General features: G+C 37.2%; 1 protein-coding gene across 6 annotated transcripts in view; it reads right to left on the reverse strand.

Moving 5' to 3' along the window:
• Nucleotides 1-27,105, reverse strand: part of PLEKHA7 (pleckstrin homology domain containing A7) — a 147,202-nt gene that overhangs the window by 7,454 nt on the left and 112,643 nt on the right. For 5 of the 6 annotated variants that reach the window (XR_004060751.1, XM_030948918.1, XM_030948916.1 and 2 more), the window contains 14 exons: nt 23,604-24,120; nt 21,487-21,573; nt 19,203-19,256; nt 15,047-15,115; nt 14,800-14,880; nt 13,800-13,949; nt 12,798-12,899; nt 9,261-9,369; nt 8,186-8,424; nt 7,589-7,777; nt 7,184-7,301; nt 6,266-6,345; nt 5,664-5,864; nt 2,377-2,529 (listed from right to left, as the gene is read on the reverse strand). Coding sequence is in view for 5 of the 6 variants with exons in the window: in XM_030948918.1 (XP_030804778.1) it covers nt 2,377-2,529; nt 5,664-5,864; nt 6,266-6,345; nt 7,184-7,301; nt 7,589-7,777; nt 8,186-8,424; nt 9,261-9,369; nt 12,798-12,899; nt 13,800-13,949; nt 14,800-14,880; nt 15,047-15,115; nt 19,203-19,256; nt 21,487-21,573; nt 23,604-24,120 (2,149 nt within the window). In the remaining variant the exon portion in view is untranslated. The remainder of the gene's footprint in view (nt 1-2,376; nt 2,530-5,663; nt 5,865-6,265; nt 6,346-7,183; nt 7,302-7,588; nt 7,778-8,185; nt 8,425-9,260; nt 9,370-12,797; nt 12,900-13,799; nt 13,950-14,799; nt 14,881-15,046; nt 15,116-19,202; nt 19,257-21,486; nt 21,574-23,603; nt 24,121-27,105) is intronic. The other variant, XM_030948915.1, reaches the window with a different exon arrangement.

The following is a 27,105-nucleotide window of genomic DNA, read 5'->3' on the forward strand; positions in this document are numbered from 1 at the left end:
ACAGTTCTTCTGGATATCTAGCTGATGCCCTTTCAACAGTGTTCCCTCTGATTCTTTTTACTTCAGAAGATAGATTGAACAAATATTTAAAGGGATTACAGAAGAAGTCAAAATCAACAGAAAACCTTTCTTCAGGCTTACAGCCCAAAATAGGACACTGCCCAAAGCTCTTACAGCAGAAAGAAGCAACCACTCTGAGACTGACTGGATACCCGGAGATATCGATGTCATGATATTTGTGTCTTGCCAGCCAGAACTTCCTACATCTGAAAGGAAATATTACTGAAAGTTTTAACCTAGGGTGTCATTCTTTTGGGACTGGATAATCAGAGCAGCAGAGGGGAAAAAAAGGCAAACAGAAATACCCTATCCTGTGTGATTGTAACAACACATTGCATAAATTAATTCTGTAGACTGAAAATTTTAGTATGACTGCACAAAAGCTAGAAACAATTTTTTACTAGGATAAATTACTTTGTGGGAACTGTTCACTCCTCCCAATGAAAATACAGTTTACAAACTTTGCAAATCAATTCTTACCATACAGAACAGACTATTTTTGAAAACAAAAATAGAGGATGTGTGAATAAACAGAAATCAAGTAAAGGAGAACTATTTTTTTCTCATTATTATTGGAATTTTGTTAAAATACTCATGCGGCAATGAGTCTTCAAAAGTTAAAGTTTTCAATGAAAATAATTCTAAATTTTGTCACCACTGACCTTGGTTCATGCTAATGCAATGGATTATGTAAAGTGGCCTGACCTAACCCCCAGTGCTTAGGCTGAGTAATTCACAGGAAATCTCATGTCAAGAGCACACACTGGCACACCCAACAATATTAAAATCACAGCCTCAAGTTTTTAGACTTCCCTCTCAGGAAACCCAAAGCCAATGCTTCCAGAAAAATCCTCATTTTTCCACTACACTTCCCTACTTTTGAATCCAACTCCTCTCTGGAGGTCTAGATATAGACATATGTATAGGTTTTTTTTAATGTGTATCTCTACCTCCATATTGTATCTAACCCACATTAGCTCATCCTGTCACTTTCAGAATAGCAAATCTATTAATCATTGCAAGAGTAGATGGATTTCCTTAAAGACAGAACAGAGCATGTCTCCTTCTGAGGCACAGAGGGACCTCAAACACAGAAGTGCCTGCCAGGTGAAGAGAATGGCCACATGAAATGGAAAAGGACAGCAAGGCCAGGTTGGATGGAACTCTGGTTCAGTGGAAGGTGTCCCTGCCCATGGCAGGGGGCTGGAATTAGATCATCTTTAAGTTCCCTTCCAACACAAATGTATGATTTTAACCTGGGTAAACTGAGAAAGAAGCATTACACTCAGAGCTTCAGACCTCTTTCAGTTACTCTGAAGCAGGACAGAAATGTCTACGAGCAAAAGTGTCTCCTATTCAAGGCTTAAAGGGAGTACAAAGTGATTCCCATAGCCCCAAAGGCCTTCTGGAAAAGAAAAATTAATAGCAGAGTGCAACAAGGAAAGACAGAAGAACAGAAGTTATTTTCTGTTTCTGAAGTTTACAGAAGCACTGTATTTTATGTAAAAATTATACAAAGATTAACTGAAAGATAAATCCATTCATGGAGTTCAACAGATAACAACTCACGGAGTAAACCATTTACAAATATCTCTGTCTGTAAAATGATACTCTGCCTACAGCTTTCAGAAGAGTACAGGTGCTCACTAGTCTGATTACCATTAATAGTTGTTCTGGTTTGTCATCTCCCATGGCATTTAACACAGCACAAGGTACCCCCTGCAGCCTTTCCACTTGCTGTGTTCTCTCCTTCCCAGCAGATGGCTCAATCGCATTTCAAACTGACATTTCCTCCCCTTACTGCAGCTGAGCAAAGACCTCTCCTGTGCCCAGCACACCGACCAAGTGATTCCAAAAGCTGACAGAAATACATTTTCTGTTCAAGCCCAAATAAAGCCATGCTTCCTCTTCTCTATCATTATTTGCCAGTCAACACGGAAAGTAGTGAGGTAGCTCTGGGGAACGAACTTGTCCTTCTTTCCTGCTTCTCATTTTTAAATACTCATTATGTTGTCTTCTCGTCTTTCTTCCCCCAATTTACAGAACTTTCCCTGACTTAATCACTCTTCCCTTTAAATCCTGAGACATATATTTCAAAGAGTAGAGCCAGCTTTTCAATTTCTTCTTTCTACTAAAACACAGCACAAACACAAAGCTTACAACGGTGCCAGGTAATAAATTTTCAGTACCCAAAATCCTTTTAGTTCAAACTTCAAGCAAAGTTTTGAAAGAAAAGATGAGAAATCAGTGCCTAAAACTTAGAAAGGTCAATGTTTTGGGACAGAGGATAAGGAGGCAAAAGATTGTGAATGTTACCTCTCTGCTGATATCTAAGTCATAGTCTTGAGGCTCCAGGTCTGTCTCTGTCACTGCTACTGGCTGAACTTTTAACCACTCATTTTCATCCTTGTCTTCTCCACGAATTGCCCTCTCAAGTAACTGCAAATCAAATTCTTGCTCTCGTTTCCACTGGTAATAGATACAAAACAATTAACAGCATTCAACCATACTGCCAACCTCACCATACAGCAATGCACATTACTACTGCAGCAAAAGCTACACTGCTGAAAGAATCAGCAGGGCAAACCCCTGAAGTGAAAACAGAAAGAAAATAAAACTGCATTTCTTGGTACATAAGGGTGGGAGTTTTGATCTGTTGCTGTGCTGTGAGGAATTCAGAGTATGGTTTAATTTTACATGTTCAGCAGTATTACATTCTAAGAGATTTACTAATCCAAATTTTACATTTGCTGATGAACATGGAACCAGCCACACACGGAAAAACACCTTTGGAATCACAGGTGTCACTACCAGTGGGCCTACAGGCTGGCAGAGTAGTCCTTAGCATTGTAAAGAGGCAGTGCTGTGTGGTTCTGAATCACTACACAGGAATGCTATTTACAGTGCTGGTTGAAAATCACAAGTTGAAAATTTTATATATCTTTTTAGAATAATACCTACTATTTGAAGTTGATAATACATTGTGTATCAGTGTTAACTTGTCTTGAATGAAAAAAAAAATTGACTTTTAAGCTCTTCTGACTTTACTAAAAGCAGAGTCTAGCTACCTGCAAAAGTCTTCCACACAGTCTTTAAAACGTGAATATTTAGCAATATAAATCAGAACTATTTAATATTTATCGATTTTTAAATTTAGCATATTTAAACTAAGCTGCATAATGTAGAGTACTCAAAAGCACTGCACAGTAGTCCCTATACAACTACACACAATACAGTTACATATAAACTCATACTTAAGGACACTACCAATACCTTTCTGTTCAAAAAATTAAGTTCAGTTGTAGCATCATTCCATCCAGTAGATCTGAGCAACTTTACTATAGATGATATTAAAAGCAGTAGAAAAAAAAAGAAGAGGCAAACCAACAACAACAACAAAATTATCTCCTCAGGGTTCTGAGGGAATCAACAGGCAAACATGCCACTTTTAAGTTGCTAAAAAATATCTCCAGTATTTCTGGTACAAATCTTTGGCTTGTTTTGGATGGGGTTTGAACTCCACATGAAGTCCTTAGACTTCATTATGTCACTTGCATTAATAAATCTAATTGAAACCTATTCATGCACAAGCTCTCAGTATTCACTCAGAAGATAAGTATCTTCCATGTATATTAAAAAGTTAAGTAGGTAAGAGGCAATTATATCTCAAAATTTAATACATTACAGAATTCAACAGAGAAAAGAAGATTTTCTCATATGAGTACTCCAAACTCATCTTTCTACTCATATTCGAACCAGGCCTGATTGAGATAGTATATTTGAAATACACAGTATCATTTTCAAGTTGTTGCTATATAGTAGGTAAGAAAAACATCAAACCATTCTTATGAAGCAGTTCTTTTATTGGCTTTGATGTTGCAACTTTTACATTAAAAAGGCATTTTATATAACAAATGAATTCATGTACTGTGATCAATACTTAAAATGTCATCCTACACTTGAGAGCTGACCAATTAAAATTTAGAAGTACACATACAATGTATGTTTAAAGCAAATGTTACACACTGAGCAGCACTTCAATTATACATTTAACTGTTTGCCATTGTGGCTGCTAAATAATTGTAATGCTGTAAGTAATTGTGCTATCAAACATGCTCTTGCATATCAAAGCCCCATAGGTACAAGAGATGACCTCTACAAAACACTACTAGGGCTGAAAAACTCTATTTTACTTCTTTACAGCAAGAAAAAGACCAAGATGGCACCCAAATTTATAAATAAAGTGTTTGCCACAAATGTTAATAACGAGTGTTATGAAAGCTTTTCAATTCAACTTGTGTATGTTATGTGAGTCAGAAAACATGAGAAGCTCAGATTTATTTCTTCCAATTAAAGTATGAAAGTAACAGTGGTACTATAATACTACAGTTCCGAAACATTATGCACTGTCTTTAAAAAATTTGTCATAGCAAAACAGAAGACAAAACAGATGAATGTCTCCAAGCAGTGCAGTTGTATTTACTGGGAAAGTAAATACAAATAACTGGCTGCAAATTAGTGCTACAGAACAGTGGGAATGAAAAGCTGATTATAAGGATTTTTCAATGCCAGCAATTGACACACATGTACTAAATGCAATTAAGCCTGGTAAAAATTGAGTAGTCCAGTTAGAAATTTTAAAGTAGCTACAAAATTCTGCAAATTAAAAGCAAGCAAAAAAAAAAAAAAAAGAGGCATTAGGTATGATGAGTGACAATTTAAAAGCAAGAGATCTTGTGCAATGAATTAGGTAAAACAATGTGATCATTCTAAAGCTCTAGTGGACCAAATAAAAAAATAAATTAAAAGACCACAGCATAAGTGCAATTACAGTACAATCCTGGTTTAGCACCAAGTGAGCAACTGGGTAACTTTACCAATCAGAATTGCTTTGGTTAGTATCCAAAATGTATCATTATAAACTTCTCATCTGCCCAGCATTTACTCTCAGAAAGCAACAAAAATATTTTCTTTAGCAGCCTAAATTTGAGCCTTATTAGAATATTCTACATTTTGAGATTTAAAGAATTTGTATCAATTAGAATACATTAGCTCTCACATAAATTCCTAATCAGCATGATTAGATTTTAAAACTGATTATCCATTTATCATCTTTTTTAAAAAGAACAAACAAATACCACCTTGGTCTGATATTACCACCAACTATCGTGCAGGCTAATTTACGAATTAAAAGGAAAAACACCCATGGTGAGAAACAATATTCTAAAAGGCCCATTCCATTATGAAGCAGTTTTAAAACTGTACAAGCTTCTGTCACTTTCTAAATACAATTCCAAGGAGAAAAAAAAAAACATGGCTCTGAAACCACCCCAAAATACTGGCATCTCCACTTATCACTAACCTCTGACCAACTTACCTGCTGAACCTGCTACATTTACCATAACTACAAGTAAAAAACATCATCTGTTCCTCACACTCTCTGAACTCATTTAATACCACAGAACACTAATTTAACTGGACTAGAAGCATCACACACGCTCAAGTGAAAGTGCTTGCCGGGGAAAAAAAAAAAAAAACAAAAAAAGGAAAAATAAATCCAAAGATATTTTTAGTTTAGTCCTTTTAAGGCATATCTAACATACTGAGCCTACGTCTGCAGACACGGGCCTGATGAAAGGGCGAGATGAAACAGGCTGCCTTTCTCCTTGGCTAAGAGTTCTCTTGCGTTCCCGCACTAATGCCTTCTGATGTCTCTTCATTCTTTCTAGCTGCTCCTCTGCACTCATCTTGCCTCTTTGGTGGTCTCCAGAGTATAAACGTTCCAAGGCACTCTTTGGTCTCTCCTGGAGAAGTCACAAGGCACACAAAACACATGTTGTAATTAATACTTTATAAGAAGTACACACAAAAAAAAAATGAACTCCTTCTCCTATCTCATTACTAAATTTTATTCTATTAACTTTGCATTTCTTTGCATATACTCTCTCAACTCTGTATTTCCTATTAGCAGTGCTGATTTTTGGTTCTAAACCTTGTTTTATAACTCTATTTGAAATGCAATAAGTTGTTTGTCTGTTTTCCAGTTCGTTTAAGAAAGTGAAGAATTGGAGACATCGTTAGATCACAGCTCTTGCTCCTCTCCCAGGCTACTGCAATCCCACTTCCTGCTACACAAAATGTACTCTGGGCTTAACTATTTCAAGCAGTTCAGACATTTGCCTTCAGCAGTTTATTTAAAACTTACCTTGGACCGATCCCTTCGAAGTGTCGCAAACGATGAAATGGTAGATGACTGGTGCAATCTGGAAGTTGATCCAGACAAACCTTTATGAGGAAAAAGAGAATGCCTTAAAATCAAATGACAGGCAAAATAAGACAAATATCAGTTTGGTTTTTTAAAATTTTATTATCCAGTTTCTGTGGCATTCTAGTCACTGTTTGAGCACACATTTTTCAATTCAGATGATCATAAGAGGCATGAAATTTCATTTCAGCCAAACACAATGCACTTCAGGTCACTACTGATCAAAAGTCAGAAAAATCTATAATAATTTAGAAGCTTACATAAAAGGAGGGATAGGTTGAACTCTGCTGTACAAGAGTAGATAGACGGTACTAATAATCACATTTATTAAGAAAATTAAACCTTAACATTCACAGTTAGAAATGAAGAGATAAGAAGCAAATGGCTAAGAAATCATTTGCTTTTGGCCTAAATATCATCTCTATCCTCAAAACCAGTTGCAAGACAATAGCACAGTGGGGATGGAGTGTCAGGTCAGATATAATGTTTGGAGCACTATATTCATCTACCTTATCAGTTACATTTTAATGGCAATATAGGTGTTTTAAAAACACTTGGACTTTGCAAAATATAGCACAGAATTTATGAGGAAAAGTAACTGTATATAAGAGACATTCTAAGAGCCAATTTCATGTTTTGCTATGGGGGTTTTTAAGCCTTCTATACATAGTTGCTTTGCTAAAGGCTGATTGTCTGTAACAGCACCATTAAAATGCACAGAATTTCTAAACTTCCACTGAATAATTAATCTAAAAACAATGATCTGGTGATAAAGATCATCTCCAGGAAGCCCTACAAGAGAAAAGCTCCTATACAGACAATACTGTTAGGAATCAATTCCATTAATTCCTGGCTTACCACGGGTAGGTAATGTCTGGTATCCACTGTCAGGGCTTATTAAAGCACTGGAAGGGTGGCTGAGGTCACCCCCTATCATGGCCAGCTCTGGCTCACTCATGTATGAACGCAGCTCCACCTAGACAGAAAAACACTCATCAGCTCAAGTGAAATCACAGGCAGCAAGTTTTAATAATCCTAAAACAAATCCTAAAGCTTTGCTTCTAGATTGCTACATCTCTCTCTGCCATTATTATTATATGGCATGGATCATTATTATTATGATGATGTCATTGTTTTCTCTCTGCCATTCCATATCATGATTACTTTATTAAAGGTCCATATATTTTACAGACAACAATAACATCTTTTATTCAAGGTTCCCATGTCTTTGAAGTGCAGGGGTACAGGAGTGTGAGTGCTCACCCTGTAATCTCCATTTACATACTGGCCGAGCTCTCTGTCTCTCTTTCTCTCGTCTGACTGACGCTTCAGGCCCCGCACCGAGGTGTGCCTGATGACAGTGGCTTCTCTGGGGAGGGGTGGGACAGCTGGTGGCTGATCCTCAGGGCTGTACAGCTGAGGGAGAGGAGGTCTGGGCGGTGCTTCATCTTCCTGGGAACAGGAGAACGCAGGGATTTGGTAAAGAGAATGAAAACAGTCTGGCATAAACTGCAAAATAAAGGTCAGTGTGTTACGTGAAGCATTTGTGACTGCTTCAGTGTGCTCTCCTCTGTCCACACCACTTTGCCTTGTTTTAAAGCCCAAGCAAGACCCAAGAAATCAACCACAAAGCATTTCCAAGGAAAGCTTTGAATATTAACACATTCTAAACCAGTCTATGGCCACTGTACATTAGGCTCCACATGTATTGTGCTGCAAGTGCTCCTGCTCAGCTCCAACACAAACACCCACTGCTGTGCCTCCACAGTGTGTGCACTTCCCACCCATGGCACTCCCACTGCTCCTGACAGAAGGGAAATGGAAACACTGCTGCAGGAATCTCACAAGAGCAGTACTTACAACCTTTGGCTTGAGCTTGACTGGTGACTGAAGAGGTGGCTCGATTTTTTTCAGCTGCTGTGCTTGGTGCTGTGTCCTGGTCTGGAAATAGGGCTGTGGGTACAGCCTGACCTCCAGAGGGGATTTCAGCGGGCTGCGCGGAGGGCTCTGCGGGACGGAAAGCTTGCTCTCCACAGCAGCAAGGGAAGCTGGTAAGGAAGGCACTGAAGACTGAGAAAATGAAGGCACTGTTTTTCTCTCTAGGGGAGAAATAGACAAAAACATTTCTTGATGAGGATCCAGCAAGTCTTTCAGGCCAAAAATGAAACCACACAGTTCGGTGTCATCCCGTAAAATTCCTGGTGGAGGGCAGTGGGACCAAAGGAAGGAAAAGCCTGGGAGTTACATGAAATCAGTCCATAAGCTGCATCTGGCCCCATGCCACAGATTCTTTAAGTTGCCTGCAGATCTAGACCATCTCAGAACTATTTTATCTCTGTACGTGAAAGGTGAGTTTTGCAGGAGGCATTAACAGTCTCTTGCTACCCCAACACATCAGGTCCTGTCTCTGAAATGTAATAAAGCCACTGCAGCGCAGACCACACACACTTTGCCTCCCTCCCTTCCAGATCTGATGTTGCTCTGCCCACCAAACACCTGCCTGAACAGGGAGGGGAAAGGCAACTGCAGCAAGGGCAGCTGGGCTGCATCCAAGGGAAAAAAAAAAAAACAGAGAAAAAACACAGAGAAAAGCTCCTGGATAGGATGCGGAACAGATTCTACACTGGTAAGGGCCTGGCACCTGACAGGAACCCGTTCTGCAACTTGAAAAATGTAGCCCATTACTGTTATTGTTGTTCCCTTTCTTCATGGCCTGTTAGATATTAGAACCATTGGTATGTGAAAACAAACAAGAAAAAAACCTTTCTGTCACCTCAGGCAAAGAAACACCAAGTTAATGCACTCAATCAACAGAGATTTCTGACACATCCAGTAGCAGAATTAACTGGATTTTTTGCAGCAGAACAAATTTCCAGATTCCCAAAGACTCAGCTGCATTGGTATATTGTTTATTTTTTCATCATATTCTCCTTACCTGGATTCTTTATAGAGTCTACTATGGTTTTGTAGTTTGCTTTGTTTGCACTCAAGCCAGCTGTAACATCTTCAATTCTCCACAAGTCTTTTTGTATTTGTGTTTTCTCCTGTTGTTTGTAGTAAAAGAAAAAAAATCAATTATACCTTGGTTTTAATTTATGATGGGCCTTTCCTTCTTTTGATACCACCAAACTACAATTACAGAACTTACCTGAAAACTTAGGAGTTTAGAAATTAGTTAAATAATTATTTTAAAATAAAAACTAATAAATGCAAAACACCCACAAACATATCTTGTCCATAAAATTTATTAAAGCATTTTCTCACTCTTAGAAGACTTTCTATAGAAGACAGGGGAAAAGACAAGTCTATTTTTCTACAATATTGTTCAGACTACAAAAACATAGTTTAATGTTCTACATAAAATGAGTTGCCAGAATCTTTTAATTTGAACTTTGTTCTTAAATCCTATACCTATCAAACTTAAGACTGCTAAAGCAACCTTAAAAAACATCTCAATACTTTTAGGGGAAATATTCAGTATTAAAAAAGAAAAAAAAAAAAACAACCAAGATTCAGAAGTGGTGATAATTTTAATTTCTGCTTATATTTGAGTTGTTAGGCCTACTGGCCATGATATATTACAAGTTAATATATTGCTGCTGCTCCAGGACTTGGTCTCATCTTGCATCCTATTTGCTTTACCAAGGCTTTTTTCCAGGAGGAAAGAAAGAAAGAAATTGAAGCTTTGTCTACAGACTGATCTGCATCACAGCCTGGCTCCTGAAGCCACCATTTCAGTCATCCCCATCATCTTAAATAGCTGCTGTCATCTAATTCATTAAAGCCTGGTAACACAGATTTCAGAAATTTGCATCAAGAATTAACTTGGTGAAGCCAATACCATTAAAGAAAGCGAAGGCAGTGAAACACTTAAAAATTGCTCACAAACTGCTCAAGAACTCCAGAAATTGATCACTTGCCATGAGCTGCAAAATAGCTACTAATTAATCCTATAAGGCTGAGGGTGAAAAAAAAACTTCAGTAAAAGCTGTTACACCTCATAGAGCTAAGGAAGGCATATAAATTGCTTTCCACTTTCTGTCTTAAATCAGGAAATATGTTCAGCCAGGTTACAGATCAGCAAACAGGGTGCCAAGAATGCAAACATTTAAATGATGGAGAATGTTATTTGCCTGTAGTAAACTCACTCGATAGGACATATTTTGAAAGATTGTCAGGACACAAACTATAAATTTGCACATTTCATTTCATTTTTCTGAGATTAATCATACTACAAGGAACCAAATGATGGATTTACAATAATCAAGCTTCAGAACTGGTGAAAAAAACCACTACACTGCACTGAAAATCCTGCTTCTGAAACCACTCAGAAAATGTTTGATTAGCAATGTAGAAAAGCCAGATATTTTAATATTATTTCTTCCCATTACTTAAATATTGATGTGAAGAGAATATTTTAAATCTAAAATGGACTTGGGCCGAACGATGAGCAGATGAATTAATGTTAAAATTATGAAAGCCAAGATTGCTGTTTACAGAGGGGTATAAACATACTTTATTGGGAAGCAGGAAAAGGGAACTTGGAGAGAAAATTTTATTTCTCTAACTTCTTTCAAACAGAAACATAATTTAGACTGACATAAAGCCAGAGGAGAAACACTTACCAACTAAGAAGTTATCACCGATAAAATAACTCATCTCAGTTAAATTCAGCATGCTCAGATCCTCCCCAACCCTTCAGCAAAAGACAATTGTAGCTACATTCTAAAAAGCAAGATTTACTCTGACCGAGCTGCTTAAACATTTAGGTTTTAACCTCTTAATTAATGCTACATAGAAAAAACATCATTGGTCTCCTACAGCAACTTGAGCCTGCAAATTTACTGAATTTTTAATAATATTCCACAAAGACTGCATTTTTTTAAAATACAGTGTCTATTAATTTAGTGCTATTGGAAAATGCTAGATAAACAATCTTGAGTCTACATGCCCTTGGGCAGAGATCAAAAAAATTCTAACTATTATGGGTACTTCAAGTGAGATTTCTTTGAAGGAATATAGATTTTCAGAATATTCAGTACTTTCTCAAAAAAATCAGTTCCCCTTAGAATCTCCAAAATAGGTATTCAGAAACATTTTTTAAAACTTAGCCAAATATATCTGTGCATACTTATATGTATAGATATATATAAAAGTATACACATATACGACTGATAATGTCCTTATGGCTGTGTGTGTATTTATAATTAATCACTTATGTGATATGAGATGATAATCAAACTGAATTAACATTTTTTCTGCACAAACCACACTCCCTTCCATATGTATTGGTAAATCCCATGCCACACATCCAGTATTTTATTTTAAGCATGTTTAACGCCTAACTGGAGATTTTATCTCAAAGTAGTCTAAAAAAGTGTATTTTGTTTAAAGGTGTGATTTGCCTTTGTTAAACTAAGTAATTTCATACAAGGACCATTTTATTCTGATACTCCCCCAGGATTTTTTCTTTAAAATATATTCTACAACTGAGCTCAATTACCTATTCTGACTCCAGAAACTGAATCACTTCCGACACCACCAAAATGAAAAGTAAATGAAAATGTACTTTGAAGATTGATGCAATCAAAAAAGGTTTTACAACTCTCGCTTTGATACTAACATTTATTCATTAAAAGTGAAAATAAACAGGCTTCAAATTATATCTGATCAGATATTTAATGCAAACAAGTTAAAAATTTAACTAGTGAGCTCTTTTGGTCCAGGATATTTGGAAAAGTAGACTAAGATTTGAGAAAAATGTATACATTAACTGTGTTCCTTGTGTTCAGCTCACACAAAGGAAAAAATGATCCAGCATTCCCTGAGAATAAAGTCACCGGCAGTAAGTAGGTATGTGGAAACAATCTGGTATTCCACATCAATTTCAGCAAAGAAAACAACTGAGCTTCAAACAAATCTTCTTTTTAAAATTTGAAACTGAATAATTGATTTAAAACCGAGATGCCTTTCAATTACTGATGGCTGTTAAACACTTATTCCACTTCACAAAACAATCTGCAGAGATAAATCTTCCATAAATAGAAGAACATGACAAAGAACAAGTAATGACAACAACAACCAGTGACTGATGCTCTTAAAAATGGATAAAGAAGCCAACAATGTCAGATCAAATAAATGGAAGGCTAAGAAGTCCTGCACAGTCTTATAAATTCAATAGGTTATCAATGTCAAGATGTCAGCATGTAATAAAAATGTAATAAAATAATGACAAATTTGCATAGACAACTTATGAGAAACTATGGCACTACTGCACGTGCTGCAAGACAATGCAGTGGGTTTTCCTCACTGCACAGCCATGCTGCCACAGTGCCTGAACTCTGCAAACCAAATTACATGACAGCTGAACACACTGCAAAAATGGCAGAGAATATTTCTCTTATGAAACGGTAACTTGAAGTTCAGAGTAAGCCTTCCTCCAAGTGTTTACAGTGTCTGGAAATGGGCTCACCTGAGATACCAATGAACTGTTCATCTGCTCCTGTAAGGCTTTTTTCAGTTGGCTCACATCCTTCTCTAATTTCAGATACTCATTCCAGGCATTTTCCATCTCCTGTTAACAGAAGGAATGCTCTAATACAGTGTTAACTTCAAAACCACCTTCTCCATCCTCTAATTGAGCACAAAGAGTTTTGAAATTACTGTTGTTCTATTATAAAAAGAAGCAAAGAATCCATTTCAATCTACATGGTTGCTGAGACTTGATTATACACCTGAAAACCCTTCATAGCTTGCACAATCAAGTCAAGAACCTACAGTCAAAAAACCCTGGCCAGCTTCCTGAATAAAAACCAAATTGGCATGTAACAGAATCCCTGCACCAGTACAGCACTTTTTCCAGTGACCTGCTATTTATGCCCACAAGTACATTTTACGTGCTGACTGTGGAAGTCACACATTTTCTATAGACACAAACTGACTAGATACATTTAAATAATACTGTCATTTTAGTGATCAGGCCTTACTACAGAGAAGGTGCTCATGCAATTTTAGAAACAGTCTTACAAAGAGCTAGCCTCATATTCATGAAGAGGCAGTAATAATAGAGTGAAACCAACATTAAATTACATTTGATTTTTATTAAGCTGTAATATGAACGGTAAATTTTTACTGAAATATCAACAGATTTTCCCAACTCCTTTTACCCTGGAAAAACATCCTGGAATCACATTTATCTTTTCAAAGGACTAGCTGAAAGATTTGCAATTTAAGCCCACACTTAACATATAAAGACATTGAAAAGGTTAGGGAATTTTGCTTGGTTTGGGGATGTGGGAGGCAGGCATTGAAAAGCAAAGCTGGAGAGATTGTTTAATTTTGTCTGGGTTAGTATCCTGTACCTTAACCAAAACTGTTCAGAACAGGTCTTAATTCCCCCATCCAATGACCAACACAGTTTTAGTCTAACTGGCATTTTAATCCTGGTTTTCTTGAAGCAACCAAACACACGTACCGTTGAAACTTTGGATATTTCAGCCCGAATATGTATAAGGTCCTCTTGCAAAAGTCTCTGCTGGTAAGATATTTTTTCTGCATGCTGTGGTTGGTCTTTGTACTGATCCATCTGCCTGTGCAAAACCTCCAAAACAGACTCCAGCTGATCCTAACAAAGAAGACAGCAGTAAGTTTACAACATTTACATGGAAATTTATGCACCTACTTGCAGGAATATGAAAGGTGTTTTCCATGCCCCAAGTCTGCCCTACAAACCAACAGAGGTTAGGATTGGCCTCCTGTTTTGGAGGCTCACATGTAAACAAAAACTGTAAGAGCCTTAATTACCTATAGTATCCAAAATTATCTGATATTTTCTATTAAATCTTCCCATTAAGGAGCCAAAACCTTTGAAAACACAAAGCAGTGAGAGGGGAATTCTTCTGTTTACCCTCCGTACAAAAGTGTAATTTACAGTTTCAGAAGAATTCCCTTAAGCAGTATAGAACTAGGAGAGCCCTACCACAGCCCAGCATGAGCTGTTTGTTTAAGGACAGGTTCTCCTTCACTGCTGTGGGTGAAACAGTCATGTGAAGGTTTAAAATATTGTCTAAAACATGAAACAGGCCCAATTCATTTGGTCAGGAGTAAATAACACAGAATTAATTTTGCACAGTAGGTCTTCCACAGGATCCACCTGAACAGCACTTTCCTTTTAGGATATATACATTTTTAAAATTATTATTTTTTTTTATAACCACCTCAGTTTATTGACAGCTATAGCTCACAAGAAGTGAAGCAGATGGGTTTAAAACAATCGCTTTCAAAAACATGTTTCCTCAGAATGGGTACTCAATCCTGAAATAAAACCCAGTTCTTGTTATGATAGAAGTATACAGACAATACAGTGCAATCATCATCCATTAATTCAATTTATTGTTTATAATTTCCTATTTTATACTTCACGATTAGATAAAAGTTTCTGTTTTGCTTTACTAAGCCCTTTTTAACCTACTTACTTTATTTTCCTTAAGGGCTCTTATTTTGTCCTCCAAGTCCTGCAGAATTCTGTCCTGCTCACAGAAAACGCTCAGTTTCACCTGGAAATGAAATCATACACATACGTAAGGTTAGATTTTAAAAACCAAGCAGAAAAGTATCCCTTTGTAATACTTCACCCCAAGGAGCATAATAATGATCATGTAACTGTACAAAAGAAATAGACAAATCAGTGCAAGAGGTGCTGAAGTGCTGTTTGATACTTACATCAATATCACTTTCTGCAACCTTGACAGGTTTTGCACTTCTTTCTTTCAACGTGTCACGTCCTGTCACCTAAGAGGAACAGAATTTCAAAATGTAAGAAATTTGTAGCAAACTAAAACCTAATGATGCTTCAGCGGTGAAAAGAAAGCTTTTGTTAAACATTCACTTTTATTAAGAAAAAAAAAGGATACAAGTATTTTGAAATCTGGCTTTTGAGAAGTGTTAACAAAAGGGATTACTAGTTATATTAAGCTATTTAGTAACTCTTCCAGCAGCTTGGAATTCTGTACAAAACAGCACAATCCCACCTGTCTCTGGTTACAAAAGTCCTTTTCCTGCAAGATCTAGTAGTTTAAACAGTTCTGCTCTAATAGCTTTCTTGAAGCCAAAGGAATGGAATCATTCATTTAAATGCATGGTTGCAACAATAGCAACATTCATGAATGACTAAAAATACAACTTTTGGCAAGTGTTTCAATTTACAAAGGACAGTATCTTGCTCAGCACGGGGTGGGTTTTACTAAAGACAGACTGCTATAAAAATGCTATAGTGGAATTAAATGTAATTAATCTATTTTGACATGGCTGCCATGTACCAAATCTCTCATTCCCTAAATCACTGTTTTCATATTCCATTTCTGGTAAGACTATCGTCTCACATAACAGTTTTAGAATCAGTACCAAAACAATACTCAATTGTACTTCCAACCTTTACATCAACCTTAAAAATCAAGGCATGTCTGTGTCTGTAGAAATGTTTATTATTTCCACTGCCTACATGGGACCCTCTTTGTGAATAAATGAGGTTAAGAAAAGAGCAACAGAATGAAGCTCATAAATAATACATTTGTTCAAAGCCTTAAAATCTAATGATTTAATATCACCTCTTTGGAACATTTTGAAGGTTCATTAGAGCAAATACTATCTTACCACAGGACCACCTGGTGATTAGTAGTATTCATATACAACATATTCTTATCCATATACAGGCAAAAGTTTAAGAAGAAAAGTTCACCTCAATATTGTCTTCAGTAATATAAGAGGAGAGATTTTGATACAAAAGCTGAATTTGTTGGCTTTTTTTAGTGAGGTATAGAGGGGTATAAAGAGGCAGTTTGCTTTTTTACCAACTGGCACTCTCCAGACTTGAAGCTACATATTTTACTTATTAACCTAAGAGTCACCTACAGGATCATGTAAGCTTTTTAAAAGTAATTAAATTTTACCCTGAGGTAAATATCATCTTCTCTCCTCCAGAGGCAGACCTCATTTAAAGACTTCTCATGTACTTTTGAGTGGTAAAATACTACTTCTGCACCACCAAAATCAATAGTATTTATTGCTTCTAGAAGCTTTCAAGTTTTTTTTTCAACAGTTACATATTATATAGAAGAAAAAAGCATCTTTCAAAATTATTAATGAAATTATTTAAATGCTAAATCCTATAGATAATTGTAACAATTAATTAAATATAAACATAAAATACCAGCATATCAAAAGTAATAATTCTGCACATTTAATCACCTGCAAGCTAAGGCAATGCAAAAGCCTTTTTCAAAACAACAGAATTAACATAAAAACACATCTACAGAATTTGGGGGTACTTTAAATTGCATAATCAGAACTGTAAGGAATTTGTTAACTATCAAGCAGTGAACATGACAACATAATGAGGATTAAGCATGCTTTCACATTTTCCAAATTCCACACAGGAGTCACTACTTGACACATTCATTTCCAAAACATGATAAAATGAAACCAAACACTGAGGTCAGCCATAATCTCGCATACAGACTCCAAAAGAGGGGGAAAAAACAGGGAAGTAAAAAAAAATCTTACAGAAAGCACTACTGTGCACCAAAAGACACCTGTAAAAAGCCAGAACACTGACTGCTACTTGAAAAAGCGATGGGATGAGCACATTTCAATGCAAGCAGTCTTACATGTATACTGGATAGTAACCCTTGTGCTGAGTTCTTTAGCACTTTGTATATCATGTTGATCAGAGGTCCATTATTTTCTATCTGTTTCAAACAAAAGTTTAGTCATAGCTTGTTACAGACATCAAGATTTAAACCCCCAAACCTCAGAACTCAAAACTCCACAAGCAGCAGCGATCACACACTCCCAGGTCACAACTAAGCACTCTGCAGTTAATTGCTCAACCACAATTCCACACTGAAAAGTTCTATTTCAAAATCTCTAAGAAAGATCTCCAGAAATAATGGATTTAGTGAAAAGAAAAACAGTATAACGCCAATTCCAAAATGTCCTAATTGAAATTGTTTAATCAGGATGGGTCTAATTCAAAGCCCAGTGTAGTCAAAAGAGATACCTGAACTCATTGGCTTTCTATCCAAGTTTCCAGTGTCTTAAATGGAAGATATTACATACATGACCTGGGAATTTGCTGTTACTAAAATCTGTATCATTTGCTTCCTTTCATGCAGTGTGCTCTTCCTTGTATCACAAATCAAAGCATTGCTACATTTAGTGGCAAAGCACAAATGTAACCAATACAGGGACACCTTCTCCAGTTTCACTCAGCAACCTGACCTGAAATTTTACATTTCTGGACCACGACTGAAAGAAGGTTATTAAGAAATGCCCATTTTGAAAATTTACATCACTCCTTTGGAAATACATTTGACATTTTGAGTGTCAAGATGTTCAGAAGAAAACCAGCTGGCATTAAGTTTCTTTGCACAGAAGAATCAGTAACATATATTTTTCTTTCTGGCTGCTTTTGTTAGGTGCTACAAGTAGTAGGAAGGCACAAGGGAAGCTCTAAGAGACCAAATATGTCCTTGTCCTCCAGATTGCAACAAATTCATCTGAACAGAATCCACCAAAAAGTTAAGAACAGCCCCCCAAGAACTTTGCTAAGCATATCACATTTTCAGAAGCTTGACCTGTGGTCACTTCAACTGTGAAAATTATTGTGTATTATAATGGAAAAAAGACTGTGATTATTAATGGTTTCTCACCTTTTTAAATTGTAATTTGTCATAAAATTCATCTGATGGCTTGGGCTGCAGTTACATTTGTCAAAGCCATGGACAAACCAAGGACAAGGCTTAAAACCAAATGTGCCCAACCAATTTTAAATTTGCATATTAATGACTCCAACAGTTTACATGTTTGATCATTTAGATTACATATACACCACCTATATTATATGCTAAATACATATATGCTTCTATAGTAATATTTTCCATGTATATATTTGGTTATATATTCAGGAATTCAGCCATCAGACAAGATTGAAAGACACATCCTCATAGGTGCAATCAGCTCACAGGCAACACCCCATGGCATCAGTGAGCTCTGTACATGCAAACCAGACAGACAACAAGGTGTCAAATTTCCCTTCGCCTTCATTTGCAGGAACACCACGTGATTTATAAAAATATCCTACATCCCACAGAAACTACTTTGCTAAGCAAAACAATTATATCTTTTTTGCTGTTTTTTTTCCCTTCAAAACCTGATATTAAGAATTCTAGATTTGTTTTCAAATTGCCAACCATCAAGTGTACCAGACACAGAAGTCATTTAGACAGATGATAGGGCCCTCAGTATAATATTTAATTCTTTTTCAAAAAGAAATACCTCCTAACATTACTTGATCAGATTCTCTCTATGGATGGATGGATGAATGGGTGCATTTGAAATCTTTTAGCTGTAATAACATGAAAACAATGACAGTGCTAATTAATCACATTTTCACAAGAACATATGGTACATTATACAAATAATGGAAAAGTCAGTCTAAGAAGATTTAAAGGGGAAAAGCTGGATTAAAAGAACACGAGTTTTAACTTAGAGGTGTTGACTTCATATTGGTACTAATGCTAAGCAGAGAAACACTTTCAATCTGTTTTTTCTCTGATTTCCCTAAACACACATATCATCCATCTCAGTACCAGGAAGAAAAATTGTTCTTACAACATAAAGCAACCACATTTTCTGAGTTTCCACTTTAATTGTATAGTCACTACTAAAAAGACACTCAATACTCTAAGCACACGCAAAAGACAGTTTCCATCTCAGACTAGAAAGTTACTTTAAAATTTACAGGTACAAACACAATGCAAAAAAGACAACTGGGTTGAAAAAAAGATAAAAAATGAAGTAGACTCATTTAAAATCTTACCTTCAGATCCAAATACTCCAGATCCTTTTTCAACTGGATGTAAGTGTCATCCGCCTTCAGGCAAGTACATAGGGAAAAAACAGTGCAATATATTTGAATGTTTGGAACCATTTCAGAATAGTTGGACTTGCTATATACAAGAAAACATGGAAGAGAGAACAAAATAACAGAGTAGGAGCACATGAAAAAAGCACATTTGCTCCACCAGCATATTGCTATTTACAGCTAAAAAATGGGCAAAATATTTCCCAAGAGTATTACTGCCTCATTACCCCCCCTCCAAACACCTAGATTTTTGTTTCCACCTCTAATAGGACACAGAACTATCTGAAACAATACATCTTTAAAAGCTGTTTTTTCAAGATCAATTTCCACTGACTAGCCCTTCACTGAAAAAGTTACAGTGGTGTGACTGAATGACAGATGTAACTAGAAGACATCACATAATACATCACTAGAATACTTTTGATCACAATTTATAAGCATTTTAAGATAGACAAAGTATGAAATAAGTTTTGTGAAGAAAATTCTGAAGAAGATCTCATTTATATGATTAGACAATCCATTTTGTCTTTTAAGTAACAGCATTAAAGTTGATCCTTATTTTTCATTGCCTCGCCTGTAATTGCTATCAGCTTAATCTTATAGTTACACTCACCTAGCAACATCTTTATTACAGTCCCTTCAAGGAAAACATGCACAGAAGTCATAACAAAGTTATTTCTCCTCTCTTGAAAGGGGATATTTGCAAAACAAAATAAAGTTTAACTGCTGCAAATGTGCTACTTGTAGACAGCCAAAATGCCCAAAACTTCCTAGAATTTTAACTGCTATTTTGTTAGCATTCCATATCCTGGATGCAATTAACTTCAGAATAAAAGAAAAACACAACTATACCTTTTCTCAAGTTTTGAGCCAATGAGAATGTGTAGTTAGAAAAAGAAAAGAAAAACCCTTTATGCCATAAAATCAATAGATAACACTTGCATTTCTTTAGAGGTGTTCACTTACAATTTTTGTCAGATCAGCCTGTAAGACTGGCTGAGGACTTGACTAGAAAGTCTGCCCATTTTAGGAGAAATCCCTGTTATTACCACCCATCTTAGTGCAATTGTTCTGTAGGTGAGGTAATCGGGAAATGAAACTTCTTCAATTCCAAAAAAATCACTTTAGTTTTGGGCCAAAGCCTTCACCAATTCCAAGTAGAGTCACCAGATTTTATTCCCAGATGGCTCCATTTTTGAGGCTCTAACAGGAACTGGAGAGCTCTGTGAGTACATTTCTATTTGATTTCACATTTACAAGTTTCACACACCAGTGCAATCAAGAGCACCGCGGATGATCCAAGACGCTCCTGAGCTTTTATGAACCAATGTTCACCTGCAGAACTGACACAGTTACAAGCTCATATGAATGTACAGACTGGCTGATGCATTTCAATTTGCAGGTGATGCAGCACGTGGCACAGGGAGCCAACCCCACCATGAAAGCAGCACAAAGAAATGGTTTTGCTTTAGAATGAATTTATACAGTATTTGAACCCACATTTCTGAAGATGCAGCATTTTCAGAAATAGTATAAATACACAGTATAAAAAGGCAGTAGACACTTTGAAACAGATGCACTGGCGCCCTGTAACTTAAAAATGCTTATCTTTTATAGCAAATACAGTAAGCAAAGAAAAACCACAAACGACCTGGGCACTGTAGAATACCAAAGAATGGGCAAGGAAGCACAGACTCAAGCATGCCACTAATGAAGCATTTGCAGAGTCACAAAATGTCACAGATGAGCCACGCAGCAGCTGACCTGATAGGTGGAATTAGTTGGCAAGTGCTGCAGTAACTGAGCGATTGTGTAATTTCTTATACTAGCCAACTTAGCCTGATGTCTCCTTAATCGAATGAGAAGCAATGTTAGCTCTTCAGGCTGCAGGTATTTAGACACATTGTAAAGAGGAAATTAGCAGTCTTCAGGGAGAGGAACTATAATTACATTTTTCACCTCAGTGCCCAGAAAGCAGTTACTTGACATGATTAAGCAATTATTTAATTAACTCGGCATTTGGTCAAACAAACATAATAAAACTTGAATCCTGTAATAACAGAAAGCTCACGCCTGCTCACGTTGCAGATAAAGGCAAAAATCCTATAGGCTTTACTGGGTTAAGTTCTCATTCGAGTTATTTATGCTTTAAGTAATACAGTTAAGATTAAAGACTTTGGATTTCAAAACTTGGCTGCACTAGTGGAAGGACACAAGAGGAGCTGCGCTCTGCACTTACCGACTTGCCGTGCAGGCTGGGCGCGCTCACCGTGTGTGTCATGTAGCCCATGGCAGGCATGGAGCGACGATCCAGGTGAGTGGAGCTCTGCAAGGATCCACAGCCACAAGGTAAGGATTGGATCAAGTGCCAGCTGTGGCAAATTCACTCTGCAGGTCTGCCACAGATTTTCTATTTGAATTCGTGGCACGCTTAGATGAGGGTAACGCACACTGGCCAGCCTGATCCTTTTATGATCAAACACTTATGAATGAACAAACACAAATTCAGCACCTGTGACGCTGGGCAGAGCAGCGGATTGTGGCAGCATGAGATGCCTCAGCAGAATATCCAATGTATCTTTCAGAAAATTTTTAAAAAGTTCATCAATTCCCTCCCAACACAACGTCTCCCAGAAAAAGGTTTGGTTGGATGATGCCTTCCCACAGCAGGCTTGTACTGCACATAGTAACAACTGTGAATGCTCTCTTTTAGCCAGGGAACATGAAGCTACTGACATGACTGACACCTTGTGGGCAATGGCTTCCATCAATACTAAGGGGTTTTTTAATAATCATCTTTGATCTGCCCCTTTCTGCTTACAGTAAGAAAGCCTACTGCACTCTCATTCTTTCATCTTTCTCTTAAAGCCAAAGTTCTATGGGTTCTTCAAGGCAAAATTAATGTCTCAGTTATTTTTATTCCTGTCTCTGAATTTCACTGAATTTGCCTCACCTGCCTTGCTGGGTTTTTTTTTAAGTGCAACTGGATGGAATTTAATAAAGCAGTACAGGGAACATGGAGCATGGATTTATGCAGACACATTTAAATGTAGAATGACACTGTGCTTACATAGAAAAACGAGCATTTTTCTCTACAAACTTTCTCTGAAGTTCCACAGAGAAGTTTTCATGATGAGGAACCGTGTTTCCCAATACTGGTAAAGCCAAGATGCCATAAAAAGAGCTTAAAATTTCTGCAGTTCCATTGCACAGGAAAGGAAAAGACTACTGTACATGCCTTTGTAAGGATTCAATGCTCCTTCAACTTACACATGGAGACACCAATGTGTGGTAGAATATAATCAGGAGTTAAAAGTATTAATTTCCAATTCTGCAAATCACTAGATTATTTCACCCTCTGACAGAATATTATAAAACTATAAATGCTGAAAGACACCCAACAGCTACACCACATATACACTGGAAAAAATCTAAACTGTGCATGAAGCTGCAGACTGAAGTCATGGTCCTAAACCCACACTGGGTATCTGGACTTACAAGATCTCTCCTGTAAATACCTCCCCTTATCCCTTTGCAATATCCTTTGCAAATACCTTCCCTTATCAGAGCCCATGGCTGAGGTTGAAGATTTAAGTGAATACAGAGGCTTTCAATACCAATTATTCCAAATCTACCAAGATAAATCAATCCTTCATTGATTCAACACAAATTTCCAAATTCCTTAAGTAACTAGAGCATTTAGTATTAGTACTGAATAGGTAAACCTCTGTCACCTCTGGAAAAAAGGGTACAAAAGTCCCTACAAGACAATCCCATACTGAAACTACTCAGAAAGTTGAAGCTTCAGACCAACACTATTTGAATTTGGCTAGCCCAATGTCAAAGACTCTGCAATGGACCTAAAATATTAATATATGTATTAATATATCTAATAATAATAAAATGGGCTTTGCCATAACTAAAATGAGAATCAGCTGTAAGACTAACTACAATAGCAAAACATGTAGAGAAAGCAGGCACAGCGAACACAAAGCTACAAAAAAAAAAAAAACAAGGAAGATTCCATCCTGCTGTTTTATATTCTTACCTTCATACTCTCTACATTAAAATACTACCATCTACATTTTATACATGTAAGATATGCCCTCCTGTTTTTAATAAAAAGTATTCCATACCTATGTGATGTGCCACCAATTTTCCTTTCCTAACCAACAAAAATTATTAATTCTGGTCAGAATGGCAAGAGCTTGAGGAGAAAATTATTCCTTGTGTTAGCTTTTACAACTTACATGATCTTTCACACACGAGGAAGGATGCAATGAACCATGACTAAATAACGCCCCATGTGTGACACCACATGTAGAACGGTTTGGAATCAGTTAAACGGATACCAACCTTTACAGCACGATTCCAAATCTTCCTGGGAGATCCAGCAAGAGGAACATCCACAGTCTGCCTCTCATCAGATGGTTTAACCGTGAGCCTTTCTGCAGGAGTATGTGGTCTCCGTGGGAGAAAGTTTTTTGGAGGTCCAGGTGGAGGAATGTCAGATGGAGAGGGCGGAACAGATATGGACCGTGGAACATCTAATGAGCTTTTTGACTTAGCACGATCAATGAAGTCTGAGGAACCTACATAAAGTGGGGCCGTGGGGCTGCCATGTTTGAACTGCTGCCTCTGCTGCCACTCATACAGCTGCCAAACAGTTCCATCCTTATTTGCTTTCCTTTCCTCCTGGGACATCTTCAAGTGGCTGACTCGATCTTGTGCATATTTGTAGTCACTCGGCAGATTGCGGTTTGGTGGTGGTGAGCTCCCTGAAGGCTGCCTGGTATTCTTTGGCAAAGTGTGATAGTTCTCAGGAAAAGGAGGATTGGGACCCTGACGTGTAAGAGTCTGATCAGAAGCGAGGCTGTAAAAAAAAAAAAGGCAAGAAAATTTTAGCACACACTGATAAGTGGGAGTGACTGATAAAAAACACCTCTAACGACATAAGCATCGGAGCAACAAGACATAGAACAGACATTTTAACAGAATTTACAGAAATATTAACAAAGCAATATTAATGACATCCTGCACACAAACAATACACTGCAGAAATACAGGATTTTAATTTAGTGTTTAACCTGGGATGAACTACTAGAAACAAACTTCAGGAACAGCAGAATTATGCACTAAGAGTAAAAAGAAAGTCAAGAACATGAAGAACAGAATTACTGTCATGTTTATCGAATGAGTCTGTAAATCAAAATACTCCTCTTCACAGAAAGTGTGCTCACCACTAGGTGGTGTAGTTTACGAAAACAAAGGCATGTTCAATATAAATATCTTTAAAAGCGAGAACAAATCTCACCAATTCCAGAATATTTCATATCGTTTTTGTTCATGTGAATGAAGCAAAAAGAAAGAAAATGGTAAGAAACTGCTCAAAGTCCACAGGTCTCTCTGATTTATTTCCACCTAATGCTACTGGTTCTACTGATTTGAGCAACATGAGACTTTTTACAACAAAGGTCATTGACAAATTAGAATATAAAAAGAATTATTACATCCTGGCTTTAGTACTGGACCTATAAAACACTCAAGCTGTACAAACCAGGTATTTCAGTAGGTAGAACTGGCAAAAGTTTTGACAAAGTCTACTTAGCTCTCTCTCCTCCTTTGAAGACAAAATCTTTCTGTAGCCTCATGTATAAGAGCCTGCCTGTCTAATTTCTGATTCTTCAGCCAATTATCTGGGCATTTTGTACTTGAAGTAATTTGCCCATTGATTTAGAATCTCCAAAGAGAAAACCATTCTGCTAGGCTTGCTACAAAGCATCGACATCAAAAAAAGACAAAATTTAAAAAATGAACCCAGCACAAAACCACACAAACAAAGAAACTCCAAGCATCTTTTCATCACTTCACTCGGTAAGTTCCACTCTGCATGAGAGGGAGACCTCATGGTTTGGAAAATGCAGGAATTCCACATAAAAAAAAGGCCAGAATGGAAAATAACATCTTTGTTCAGCATCCAAGAATAACTGAAGCAAGGAGGAAAGAATTGCTACCAGCAACTGCTGCTCAGTAGTTGCCACCATCCCTTTTTACTTGCAGGATTTGACACTGTTGGCCTGCCTTGAAATATGGATAATCTCGAGAGGATACAAAATCCCTCATGCCAGCAAGTAGAATAACTGCCTGCACTGCCTGGAGGGATACAAATCTGTAAAGTCTCTGCTCTCTCATACCACCAAATCTTGATCTTGTACCTTGAATTTCAGAGTGAAGGTTAAAGCAGGCAGGTAGTATGAACACAGACAACTCAAAGATCAGCATACAGTGGTCATGGAACCTCTTTTAATTCTCTCATTCATTGCATTATGTGCACTTTGAATGTCCTGTACTTTGCTGCCAATTTTTTCCACAAGAAAACATATGGTAGAAAGTTGGTAGAAATACATTTCCTCTAGACAGCAATAAGAACCAAGAATGCTTGGAGGGGATAATGCTTCAAAAGGACATCTGAGGCAGGCATGAAAATTAGACGGATTCCTTTGGTGATTTCTCTGTGGAAAAACAGGGAAGGGGGACTTGACCACTCCTATATCCCAATTTAGTGGAGACCTCATGAAGGCCTAAGCAAACTATCAGATGTTGCAAACCACCTGTGGGCGATTGTTTTCTAACTGGATATGAAAAGGCAGAATACCAAGATCAGCCAGAATTGGTGGCAGTCAATGAAGCCACCAGGGCTGGCAGCTTTAGGAGCAAAACCAACCTGAAAACAAGGACAACATGAGTTTTGTTGGGGACAAGGGCAGCCATGCCTTCCTTGTAGACAAGGATGAGTTTTTTTGAGAAGAACTAAAAACGGTTATTTTGAAAGCAGTACGTGGAGCAGCTGATATGAGGCAGTTTCATGCAATACTTCAGCTTGCTATAAAAAGAGAACAAAGTTGAAAGTGGATAACATTGCACAGGGAAAGTCACATTCTGAGCTGAACTTTGGAGGCAACTGCCTACATACAGGCACATTGTGTTTTCTCAGTATCTGAAGCAGGGAGAAACCTCAAGATGAGATGACAGGCTCTAAGCTGGTCGCATCTCTACCACACAAGGTTTGAGATGCTTAAGAGATAATTTGCATCATATAAAAATAGGCTCTGAGACGACACACGAACTTCTAGATAAAGAGCCATGTCCCAAATGGCTCAAATTAGTCCACAAGGGACTATTGCTTTCTTGGAGGTTAAAAGTGAGCAAAAGCAGCTGTTCTTGAGAATCTCCCTCATTTGAATGATGAGGTATAGAAAATATAAAAAGGAAAGCAGACATTAAAGAGTGCATAAATGGCCTGATGTCATATTATATGACCATTGGCCATGAAAACTTTTAGGGTCTTTAATGGGAAGCAATCACACAAGAAGACATTGTAAAAAGAGAAGAAAGATGTTCAAAAGACAACAAGTACTATTATTAGAAACACTGTGCCCATTCATGAGAATGCACAGAAGTTAACAAAGACAAGTAATGTTCCTCCTTAAGCAAATCAGGAAGGAACAGAAAGTTCTGCATAACAAGAAAGGTTTTAACACCATTTGCAAGGAAGGAAGTATCTCAACATGACTGCATCTAGTGAGGAAATATTAAGCTTAATTGGATTTATATATTTCTAAAATGCAAGTAAACTGTTAGAAATAGCAAATTCTTTATAATTATGCACTAAGTTTACACAGGCACTGGAACCAAATCAAAACCTAACAATTTCTGAACAGCTGCCATTTGATGGTCCTGACCTTGACCTTTAATTACTAAAACCCAAAACCTCCTGAAAGCCTCCTTTCAAACCTCCAGTTCTTGAGATCTCTCTGAAAGGCTGGTATGAATCTTACCAAAGCAGGTATTCCCATCT

The sequence above is a fragment of the Camarhynchus parvulus genome, chromosome 5, assembly GCF_901933205.1.
Source record: "Camarhynchus parvulus chromosome 5, STF_HiC, whole genome shotgun sequence".
Taxonomy (NCBI): domain Eukaryota; kingdom Metazoa; phylum Chordata; class Aves; order Passeriformes; family Thraupidae; genus Camarhynchus; species Camarhynchus parvulus.